Source organism: Petromyzon marinus, unplaced genomic scaffold (genome assembly GCF_048934315.1).
Source record: "Petromyzon marinus isolate PM22_M1 ecotype Great Lakes invasive population unplaced genomic scaffold, UKy_Petmar_22M1.pri1.0 PM_G_Scaffold_109, whole genome shotgun sequence".
Lineage (NCBI taxonomy): Eukaryota > Metazoa > Chordata > Hyperoartia > Petromyzontiformes > Petromyzontidae > Petromyzon > Petromyzon marinus.
Window position 1 is genome coordinate 299,143 of NW_027422661.1, and position 12,589 is coordinate 311,731.

General features: G+C 40.6%; 1 protein-coding gene across 2 annotated transcripts; it reads right to left on the reverse strand.

The window, feature by feature from the left end:
* Nucleotides 1-256: 256 nt before the first annotated feature.
* Nucleotides 257-9,005, reverse strand: LOC142908884 (speckle-type POZ protein-like). Of its 2 annotated transcripts, none has more exons than XM_076059525.1 (8): nt 8,897-9,005; nt 8,213-8,334; nt 7,889-8,040; nt 4,545-4,672; nt 3,583-3,760; nt 2,119-2,174; nt 1,569-1,691; nt 257-545 (listed from the first exon to the last, which is right to left on the reverse strand). In XM_076059525.1, exons 1-8 carry the CDS (start codon nt 8,972-8,974, stop codon nt 390-392), a joined length of 993 nt encoding a protein of 330 aa, XP_075915640.1. In that variant the 5' UTR covers nt 8,975-9,005; the 3' UTR covers nt 257-389. The 2 variants fall into 2 exon arrangements, with proteins under 2 accessions (XP_075915640.1, XP_075915641.1); XM_076059526.1 differs by lacking the exon at nt 8,897-9,005 and adding an exon at nt 8,757-8,844 and having other exon boundaries at nt 259-545.
* Nucleotides 9,006-12,589: the final 3,584 nt, after the last annotated feature.

Below are 12,589 nucleotides of genomic sequence, written 5' to 3' on the forward strand. Positions count from 1 at the left end.
GTCTTCACGGTTGTTTGCATGGAGGCCACAGGTAAATAACCGCACCGTGCAGCCAAAGTTTTCCTGGTCATAGATGTTCTTTGCCTGCCACCGTTAAGTCTGTTTGAGACGCTTGCATGGAGGTCCCAGCTGTGGAGACTGGGCCGTGGCCAAGGCACGGAAAGCATCCGCAACCAGGTGAGGGCGAGACAGAACCATGGACTTCCAGCCCGCCGTCTCCATTACGTCCATCGCATGACTGCAAGTACAAGTCAGGGTTAAGCGAGCTCCTAATAAGCAGTGTCTATAAGGATTGGGGCAAACGGTTAGTCTCCATTAAAAGGGACTGTAATGCAAATTGCCAGGTAACATCATCAATGTTACGCAGCTCAGTGACAGTCACACTCTCACTAGACTTGCCTGTTTATTATGAAGTCAATGGCCCGGGCCTTCAACTGCTCTGCACTGTGCAAATCGGCCAAGATCAAAGTCTCTACAACATTTTCCACCGACAAGTTTGTGCATAGTGCCTCCTCGCACATCACCTTCAACCTCTCTAATGCATACTTGAGAAAAGTAAAAACAAAGTGCAATTTCAGTATTAAGAACACTATTTTCTCTACCTATTTCGCTTGTATAACATTCCCTCACCCCATGAACTACTTTATAAACGCAGTATATAGCAGTCAAATGTTTGAGAATTTTCTTAAAACATGGCATCAACCTTTCAGCATATTTATGTTTTAAGTCATGTATTTATTGATCTCTACTATAATTAGGGGTCCTTGTCCTAAACTTTATTATATTGGTTACAAAGTCATGCAAATTACAAAGGAGGTGAGATGTTGTTTTCCAAGAGCTTAAAGAGTTTGGTTGTTAAGCTGATAAACAATGCAACTGCAAGCCACCATATTTCAACTCTAGCAGAATATTAAACTTTAATGAACAAAGCTTGAACATGCGACTTTATACGATTTGTATTCTTATTTCATTACAATCGCTTTAGGAACTATTGAATATGATGTTCCAGAAGGGAGAGTAATGACTCTTAACTGATTATCTGGCAGATCTTCAGGAACAGCAGGATATCCGTTTCCTTAATAAAAGTATATTTGTTCCAATTTATTTCTATACAGCCATGCCATATCAAACAATCTTTTAAAACACTTCCCTTTATTTTATTACTAATTGTATCAATTGTTAATGTGATTAACAAAAAACCCTCAATACAAGAACACACAGCCAAATGGTTGCACTTAGGATAAAAATGCTGCATGTGAATGCACTTCAATGCACACGTACTAGCCTCTAGCATGGACTAATACCAGTTTGACATTCAATTCAATTGTGAAATTGCATGACAATTTATATTTTTTGTTGAAAATTCAATCATCTCCCAGGACATCAATTCCAAAACCTGAAAGCACTAATGTGAACGTCTACATCATATACATTTGCTATTCATATTATTTGTGACACGGGCTTTAGAAAATACCTAAATGCTGTTTTAATTTCACTTGCGACCTACAACTGCATACCGATACATCACAAGGTGGTGCGATCTCATGTTAATATTTTAAGCGTGTAACCTTGTCAGCAGCGGCCAGCAGCTCATCAGCCATCTTCTCCAGGTTTGGAGCCCTTCCCGTATAGACAAAACTCATCATTTCCTTGAACACGTCAGGCTCCACATCATTAATCTCCACTCGATTCTGCAAGGTAGCAACACAATATATTCAAATTAACTTCGGCATATATTGGGAGACGAAAATATAGCATTAAATTAAATAAACATCCTTTATATCTACACAACACATGTAAAGTGGCTCCATTCAAGTTGTATTCAACTTGCCGATGACTATTTATTGCGCGTAATAAATCCATTCTTGACACACATGCAATGGCCTTCTGTGAAATGTTGTATAAAAAATAGCTATAAAATACAATCTAACATTCCCTCAGAATGAATACTTTTTGATAATAAATGTGCAATGCGCCAAAAGAGTTACTAGGGTAATAGTTCAACATTTGACAGCACTCTCAAGAGATACTTATCAACCGATCCATTGTGACAAATGCACCTTGGAAATGTATGATCACAGTATTAATGTGCTGTATTAAGATTGCATTTAAAGATACCTTTTTGCTCTCTTCCATTTCATGTTCAAACATAGCATTAAAAACAAGTGACCGACCTGAAAAAGGTAAAGCAACTGTTAACAAATAGAGTAAAACCTTGGATTGCGAGAATAATTTGTTCCGGAAACGTGTTTGTAATCCAAAGCACTCGTATATCAAAGCACTCGTATATCAGTTGTGATCACGTGACGCTCGGCAGACAAAGCGTATACGTACTACTCGTATTGCAAAACCTCACTCGTTTATCAAATTAATATTTATTTAAAAAATTTACTCGTCTTGCAAAACACTTGCAGACCAAGTTACTCGCAATTCAAGGTTTTACTGTACAGTGAATTGGAAAAACACCAGAATGTGGTACAGACACATTTAGATGTTATATCTAGAGATCAAATAATCTAGATACAAAAGAGGTAAAATCCAGATCCATATTTTATTTCATATGGCATATCCATTACAGATTTGTCAAACATTTGTCAAATAAATGTCCAAATTAGAGGCTCAAAACCTACACCATAACTGCATTGTGAAAAATGAATTCCTGCACAACAACGATATAGTGAAGTAAATAAAAACGGAATAAAAACTTTAGCAACAGGCTAATTAAATATGTTCATCTCTCACACAATACAATATTACATTTATATATGTAGTGACATCGCGAATGTCACTGTGTAATGCCGGCTATAGAGAGGCACGGCGTGCGATGTATTAACATCGCGGGCACCACGTGGATGTGGGTGCAGTACCGGCCCGAGAGGGGCATGGTGAGCGCTGTCTGACAGTGCTGAGTGGCACCACGCTCTGCGTGGGGTGCCGACCCCTACAGGATAGGGTGTGAGAGTGCTGGCCATGGGAATGGGGTTACCAAGGGCCATGGCACTTGACCACGAAGGACACGTGACCGGTAAAGTGTACACAGGGCCCCCAGGTGGGGGCTAGGGGTGGTCACGTGTCAGGGCCGGGAACCCGCTAGAGGATTCCAGAAGGTGGTCGTGGCCAAGGGCGGAGCCACCCCCGCCACAGAGGATAAAAGCCGGGTCCCTGAGAGGGACCGGCTGCTGTTGTTCATCCTGAAGAATCTACGTCCTACAAGAGTCACCAACACGTGGACCCGGACCCCGGCCAGGGTCCGGTCCGTCGTAGCTAATTCCCGTGTAATTAGTGTAGATAGCCTGGTGGTCCACCACCATAGGTTGTTCATGTGTTACGGGGTAGTACCCCGTGTGTCGGTTGAAGAAGTGCGTCTGTGACTCAGTTGAATTCATTACACATATTTACTGATGTATCCTTTAACAAAAAGCATTACAAATTGACGTAAGCATTTGCCAGTGTTAGTTAATAAAATTCAGTGTAAAACAGGAAATGGCTGTAGTTGATTACCCCAAACTAATTACAGTATCATTAATTATATGGTTCTATTGTACACTAAACGACGCATGTGTTGCTTGTTGTGGCACAGACCTGCCAATACGGCCTTGTGTGCTTTAAACTCCTGGCCACCAACACGAAGCAGGCAGTCAGTGAAGCGGGAATTGTCCCAGATCTCCCCGAAGTCAACTGCCAGCCGGCAATCTGGCACTATCAATGTACTCATGCTGGATTGACCAGAAATGTTCACGGAATCCTGCACCACACTAACCTGCATAGACATCAACCAGCTTTGAGAAGGCATTTGATGATTTTTTTTTACAAATCCTCACTTAACTACACATTTTGCATGAAGATGTAGGCTTTGGTTCAATCAAGCAAGCAAATCTGCACAGACATCCTATATCAGAACAAGTGTTGTGAATAATGCCAAAATAGAGGTCCGTGAAATGTTTTTCATATTAATCAATTTTCATTCTATATTTTTGTCAAGTTATTTTACACTGTATAAACAGTTTAAACAGGTAGTGAGGCCCCTAATTATGGGTTCTGCACAACAACAGAGGAAGTGAACAGCCCTTCTTGATGTGCTTCCTTTCATTATCAAAAATGCTTGTATTTTGTAAAGTATTTTAAAGGTAAAAAATATAAATCTGGCTGATTAAAAGGACCCCCCTAAGGACAAGAAACATTTACATCAAACTGGCTGATGTCCGAGAATAGGAAAAGGAATTCATGTGGCGACATTTAAACAAAACACTTTATGTAATACCTGACATTCTAGTTTATAAAAATGTCAAGGTTTAAATATAAACACTATCCAGAGGGAGAAAACCTAAAAAAAATTACGCTTGATTATTTAATTGTTGTGCTATGTTAACTCTAGCACCAGTGGAGGAAAAACGTGCTTGTAAAACTCATGTTAACAATTTCCTTGTATGGAACAGGGAAAGTAATTATTACAATCTTCAATTAAGTAGAATATTGACTCCAACTGTGCAATTGTAATGACTAAAATAGAAAATTACACATTAGCTGCAGCATGTCATACTTACTTCACCAAATAGTGTCAGATTGTTATCTGGAAGCAAGCTATTAGATTCATCAAGCAAAAAATCTCTTCGAATGAATTTTTTAAATCCCCAGTCTTTTCCTTGGAAAAAGCGGTATGCTCGCGGGCTCTCTGTAAAAAAATAGATTTCAAACAATACTCACCAGTTCTTACAATAAACGGTGGTAATTTCATGTAATGGGAAAAAAATTTTTTATTCTATTTTCAAAGTGTAAAGACAGCAATGTATTCTAAAGCCCTGCGCCACGGTGGCAGTCAACTACCTCGCCTGGTATATAGGTCATGGGTTCGATCTCAACCCTGATGCCTGTATATTTGGAATCTGCATGTTCTCCTTGTGGTTGCATGTATTTTTATGCAGATCTTCCGGTTTTTCCCTCCATATTTATAAAAATCCAGAGTATTTGGCTGCTATACATTTCCACACAATAAGCCATCTCGTTAAGCTATCGTTTGTGGCCGGGGCACTTCTGAAAAAGAGCTATGTACAGTGAGGGAAAAAAGTATTTGATTCCCTGCTGATTTTGTACGTTTGCCCACTGACAAAGAAATGATCAGTCTATCATTTTAATGGTAGGTTTATTTGAACAGTGAGACAGAAAAACAACAAAATTCAGAAAAACGCATGTCAAAAATGTTATAAATTGATTTGCATTTTAATGAGGGAAATAAGTATTTGACCCCTCTGCAAAACATGACCTAGTACTTGGTGGCAAAACCCTTGTTGGCAATCACAGAGGTCAGACGTTTCTTGTAGTTGGCCACCTGGTTTGCACACATCTCAGGAGGGATTTTGTCCCACTCCTCTTTGCAGATCTTCTCCAAGTCATTAAGGTTTCGAGGCTGATGTTTGGCAACTCGAACCTTCAGCTCCCTCCACATATTTTCTATGGGATTAAGGTCTGGAGACTGGCTAGGCCACTCCAGGACCTTAATGTGCTTTTTCTTGAGCCACTCCTTTGTTGCCTTGGCCGTGTGTTTTAGGTTATTGTCATGCTGGGATACCCATACAGGACCCATTTTCAATGCCCTGGCTGAGGGAAGGAGGTTCTCACCCAAGATTTGACGGTACATGGCCCCGTCCATTTTCCCTTTGATGCGGTGAAGTTGTCCCGTCCCCTTAGCAGAAAAACACCCCCAAAGCATAATGTTTACACCTCCATGTTTGACAGTGGGGATGGTGTTCTTGGGGTCATAGGCAGCATTCCTCCTCCTCCAAACACGGCGAGTTGAGTTGATGCCAAAGAGGTCCATTTTGGTCTCATCTGACCACAACACTTTCACCCAGTTGTCCTCTGAATCACTCAGATGTTCATTGGCAAGCTTCAGACAGGCATGTATATGTACTTTGTTTTGCAGGGGGACCTTGCGGGCGCTGCAGGATTTCAGTCCTTCACGACGTAGTGTGTTACCAATTGTTTTCTTGGTGACTATGGTCCCAGCTGCCTTGAGATCATTGACAAGATCCTCCCGTGTAGTTCTGGGCTGATTCCTCACCGTTCTCATGATCATTGCAACCCCACGAGGTGAGATCTTGCATGGGGCCCCAAACCGAGGGAGATTGACAGTTCTTTTGTGTTTCTTCCATTTGCGAATAATCGCACCAACTGTTGTCACCTTCTCACCAAGCTGCTTGGCAATGGTCTTGTAGCCCATTCCAGCCTTGTGTAGGTCTACAATCTTGTCCCTGACATCCTTGGAGAGCTCTTTGGTCTTGGCCATGGTGGAGAGTTTGGAATCTGATTGATTGCTTCTGTGGAAAGGTGTCTGTTATACAGGTAAGCTGAGATTAGGAGCACTCCCTTTAAGAGTGTGCTCCTAATCTCAGCTCGTTACCTGTATAAACGACACCTGGGAGCCAGAAATCTTTCTGATTGAGAGGGAGTCAAATACTTATTTCCCTCATTAAAATGCAAATCAATTTATACAATTTTTGACATGCGTTTTTCTGGATTTTGTTGTAGTTATTCTGTCTCTCAATGTTGAAATAAACCTACCATTAAAATTATAGACTGATCATTTCTTTGTTAGTGGGCAAACGTACAAAATCAGCAGGGCATCAAATACTTTTTTCCCACACTGTAGTTCAGTGGGCCTTGCCTGGTAAAATAAAAATAGTTCAGTTTAGCTTTTAACTTCAAGGTAGATGAAAATCAGACCTGGATTTAAGTGTATGAAGATATAGTTCATATGGATTAGTTGAATGTGTTTGTGTATTAATAATGCTTGTCTTTGTAAACATGGTTGTGTGACGTGAGTTACATGTTAACATTACCAAAGACAACACCAAAGCAAATAATAAGAAAAAAACATGAAAGTTTAAAACAAAAAGATAGATTTAGACTCTCAGAAACATGTTAATAGCCTTAGCAAAGCACAGTAAATGTATGGATGTCATCACTTAAAATAGTTATCGCGCATTGAAAGAGTATCCTGAAAGTAATAAGGCAATTATAAAACAAACAATATGAACCACTAAAGCAAGGTAAAGGAGAAGTGTGAAATGGGATGAAAATGCCAACCTTTGTAAAACCACCAGAAATGAATAAAAAAATGGATGAGAATACAAACAAAAATAATGAAGTTGTAATAAACAGTGAGTGCAAGCAGAAAAATGAAGCCGTCACTTGATAAATTACAATGGAATAACACATGGTGAAGATTGTAAAACTAGGAAAAGAAATGTCCGTGAATGACAATGTCCAGGTACACTAAGCAAAATAAAATAATTATTGGAGGGTCAATATCATGGAAAACACAAAAAATATGCATAATGGCAACTTCTGAAGGTGGAACAGGATCAAGAGCACTTTTGGAATATTAATTTGATAATGAAAAGTTGCAATGTGCTACAGGATGAAAGATTCCAATCTAGTGCATATTACCTACTATGAAACACTGATTACAAATAGAAACACTGACAAATGGAACAAAACCAAAAAGTACACAAAGCGTGGAGAGAAGTATGTTGAGAATTACAGTGAGAAACTGAAAGAGGAACACGTTGGTCAAATCAAAACGGCAAATTAGAGACAACATATTGACTGTTGTAAATATAGATTGGGCTTGGACAGGACACATCGCTAAATGGGATGGTTGATGGATGAGACTAGTGGTCGAATAGGAAGAAAAGTAGAGTACATGCCCAAGACGATGTCAAACGTAGACAAGGAGATATTAGATCAGCTCATGTGAAGGATGAGGGATGGTGTTCGTAAGGTTTATACAATGTTTCAAGCAGTCGATAAATAATGGCTGATTATGATATAATCCTGTTACCAAATACACATATGACGTGAATTGATACTTAAATACAAGTAGTTTCACCCATAGCCTTGGTTTCCTCTCCCTTGGCATTAAGAATAGAAACCTTGAACTTGGCGTAGACTTCACTCTTGGGACAGCTGACCAATAACAAGTACAACGATAGGTAATCTTTACTCTCTTCGTCAAGACCCTTGGGGTGTATGCGTAGGCACCTGATTGAACATATAAACAAGACATATTAGGTGTGTATGTACGCGCAGACTACATTGCTAAAACAATATAGTATGAACTAAAACATGCACTATGCAAAATTGTTCTAGTAAAGCACCTCCGTGAGCATTGTGATTTTTTTTAATGTCATAAAATAGCCAGAATTTACTGTACCATTTCAATGTATCATTGGTGCCTGCTGAAAATGTAGAACTCTTGAGAACTTGGCCCATTTCTTCACGACAGAAGCTGAAATTGTTGATGGTCCACATATAAGAGAACTTTACAACCTTAACCTGAAATACACGAGCACATAACAGCTATAAAGCTCATTCATTACCATAAATACATGACCATTGACAAACCCTCAAGTATTTCACCCACACATCTGAATATTGTGCTCAAAAACACAAACTGCCTATAAGGAAAGAAACATTACTGTACATGAAAGGGTCTTATTAGTGTTCTGGGATTACCTTGCATGTTCATTACTGCACAGCTTTAACACAAGTCTCAACATGTCATAGATTAGAGTGTGCAATAAAAGGCCTTTTTATTTTTTTTATTTGATAAAAACTGCTGCCCCTTTTGTAAAAATACACTACCAGTCAAAATCAGAGACAATTATCTAGTATAATGTTGTTAGTGCAATTCTATGAACTTTGCAATCTGATGTACAAAAATAGCCTGTACAATGATAATCCATAATTGCACTTACACATAATTATGAAACCATTTTGGATGGCTTTGCGATGAACAAAAAACGTGTAAAAGTTAAATGCATTAGCCATGCGCATACTTTGACCGGCACAAGACGGAGACCCGTTGAATGTGATTGGCCACAGGGGAACAAGTTACCTGTGTGTAGCACCAGCTTTCTGCGATGGGCGCATTGGACATTTCAGACGGAGGTGGGGAGCTCGGGGCCCTGGACATGTTTGCTTCGAATGCGAGGGAAGTGACATCATCAGGTGACATTAAGAGGGAAGTGACATCATGAGGTGACATTAAGCAGGAAGTGACATCATCAGGCGACATTAAGAAGGAAGTGACATCCGGCGACATTTAGACTGAAGTGACATCATCAGGTGACATTGAGAGGGGAAGTGACATCAATAGGCAACAATAAGAGGGAAGTGACATCATCAGGCGACATTAAGAGGGAAGTGACATCGTCAGGCGATATTAAGAGGGAAGTGACATCATCAGGCGATATTAACAGGGAAGTGACATCATTAGGCGACATTAAGAGGTAAGTGACATCATCAGGCGACATTAAGAGGGAAGTGACATCATCAGTCAACATTAAGAGGGAAGTGACATCATTAGGCGACATTAAGAGGGAAGTGACATCATCAGGCGATATTAACATGTAAGTGACATCATCAGGCGATATTAACACATAAGTGACTACGAGATTACGAGTTAAATGTTCTTGCTGTGGTTTTCACACCTGACGATGATTGCTTGTGTTGCGGTCGAAACGTCGTAAGAATTTTATTGTTTTATATATTTTTTTTATTATTTTATTGTTTCCCTTCTACGTGGTGACTTTACCGAAAGAACAAAGAATATGAATCGCCGCAGTCACGAAAGATTTAAATAATTAAATAAAATTGCAAGAGATTGATTATTCGTGCAAAAGAGCGTCGCGTAACCGATCACTCAGGAGTGGGACCTGCGCCTTTAGTGGCACCCCGACGTGAAACGAGCACACGGCACCAACTGTCCCCACTTCCTGAAATGGAACGGGGTTTTACAATCGATGCACGTGCAACTAGTCTCAATGATTGTTGCGCACAGGAGTGCTTCAGGAGAGCATCAGCGAGGTTTTACTGTTCCTCCTCCACTGGAGGGGCGCAGGCTACAGCACAGCGGTTTACCACCAGGCACTCCGTAGTTTGGGTTGTGTGGACACAACATCGCAGGGCTGTGAGACTTCTTGAAGGAGGAGATGTGGCACATCAGCCTGTTGATGTTTTGATTTAAAGCTTTCCTTACTGCAGTAATTCATATTCTTAGCTCTTTCGGTAAAGTCACGTTGAAGGGAAACAATAAAATATATTTTGATCTAAAGCTTTCGTGACTGCAGTAATTCATATTCTTAGTTTTTTCGGTAAAGTCACGTTGAAGAGAAACAACAAAATAACAAAATATATATAAAACAATAAAAAATTCTCACGACGTTTCGACCATAACTCAAACGGTCATCATCAGGTGTGTTGGTTTGCATAAATTTATTTTTAAACGGCACATTTATTTATAAGTTATGATGACCGTTTGAGTTATGGTCGAAACGTCGTGAGATTTTTTTAATGTTTTATATATATTTTGTTGTTTCTCTTCAACGTGACTTTACCGAAAAAACTAAGAATAATAAAATATATATTGTGTTATATATATATTTTATTGTTTTATTGTTTCCCTTCAACGTGACTTTACCGAAAGAGCTAAGAATATGAATTACTGCAGTCACGAAAGCTTTAAATCAAGAGTCCATCTATGTTCTGAAAAGAGGAGGGGGGAGACGAAAAATTAATTTATGCTGTCTGAAAGCCACCGTAAGCGTGAACAATCAATTAAGACCTGAAATGGTTTATCAAATCCTTCCAATGATTGCTAAGCCAGAGTCCATTTTCTCGGTTGAAAGTGTCTCTGTGTTTGTATATGTGGATAGCCTCATGAACAAATCTCTCATGGTAGCCAGATGGATTGCAAAGAACCTCTGTCTTGGAGAAGTCAATGTCATGTGAGCCTACTGAATTATAACAGTGATCTGCCATGGCCGAGGTGTTGGTCCTACCGTGTTTAAGGTCTGCTTTGTGTTCACGAATGCGGTCCGAGACATGGCGTTTGGTTTCTCCAATGTAACTACTACCACAGAGGCAACTTAGTTTGTAGACACCAGGGTACTGTATGTCGTGATAGCGAACTAATGCGTATAATGCTCCACATTTATAATTAACTTAGGTGGGTGACCACTATTGATTCCCATGTCACAGGGCTATACCTAATACATGAAAACTTGAAATGAAACTTGAATAACAGACTGTTGAGGCAATTGCTGTTGGCGAGTAACAGCGTCTATGAAGGCTGGCACAGCACACGAGCAGTGGGTGGCCAACAGCAGGCCGGGCCACCAGAGACCCACAGAGACCCACAGGGAAACATAGAGACTGACAGAGACACACAGAGACCCACAGAGACTCAGAGAGACCGACAGAGACACACAGAGACCCAGAGACACCCACAGAGACACACTGAGATACAGAGAGACCAACAGACATAGAGACTCATAGAGACCCACAGGGACACACAGAGACCCGTACAGACCCGTAGAGACTCATAGAGACCCATATAGACCCAGAGTGACTGAGACTCGTAGACACCCATAGAGGCTCAGGGACTCACAGAGACCCATAGAGACACCATCACCACCACCATCACAACCATGATCATCACCACCATCACAACCACCATCACGATCACACTGCACCAGGTACTCATTTAAAGCCATGCCGACCCATGGAAAGCGGTTTAAATATTCGGCACCATTATTGGTCGTGAGTGGGGAGGAATTGAACTCTGTTCACTGGGTTCGCAACACAGCGTTGCAAGCCACCACACTGCCGCTCCCCATTAGGACGACGCACACGGCATTGACAACCTTGATGCTTCCGGTTGCTTGCGATGAAGTGACCGGTTGGCTCAGCCTGTCAAGAGCACCGAGCTGTACCGCTGAGACCATGGGTTTGAAATTCAGGCAACTTGCTTGTGATTTTAAACCAGGTTTCTCAAGCGTATTGCATTTGGCTAAATTCCAGCTGAGAATGAAAATATCAGTTTCACTCTCGTACGTGAAACATTTTTCTCGGTGGCAGGGCGTGTGGGGAGGTGCTGCTCATGACTGTTTGGGGGGGGGGGTGGTGGTGACACGTGGCCCCCCAATGATCCGATCAAAATCCCTCATTTCGATCGGATCATTGGGGTTTACAGTGAGGGAAAAAAAGTATTTGATCCCCTGCTGATTTTGTACGTTTGCCCACTGACAAAGAAATATAATTTTAAGAAATATAATTTTAAGAAATATAATTTTAATGGTAGGTTTATTTGAACAGTGAGAGATAGAATAACAACAACAAAATCCAGAAAAATGCATGTCAAAAATGCTATAAATTGATTTGCATTTTAATGAGGGAAATAAGTATTTGACTCCCTCTCAATCAGAAAGATTTCTGGCTCCCAGGTGTCTTTTATACAGGTAACGAGCTGAGATTAGGAGCACTCCCTCTAAGAGTGTGCTCCTAATCTCAGCTCGTTACCTGTATAAAAGACACCTGTCCACAGAAGCAATCAATCAATCAATCAGATCCCAAACTCTTCACCAGTCAACGCCCTACCTGGTTGATTGACGTTGAGAGACCACGCCCACACACGTGATCGTCTAACGTGGTCGATTCCCACGTCTACACAGTAGGAATCGATCAATGAAGGTTCATTTTAGACCACTGTTGATTCCCATGTTATCCCAATGCAAATCGATTTTATTAG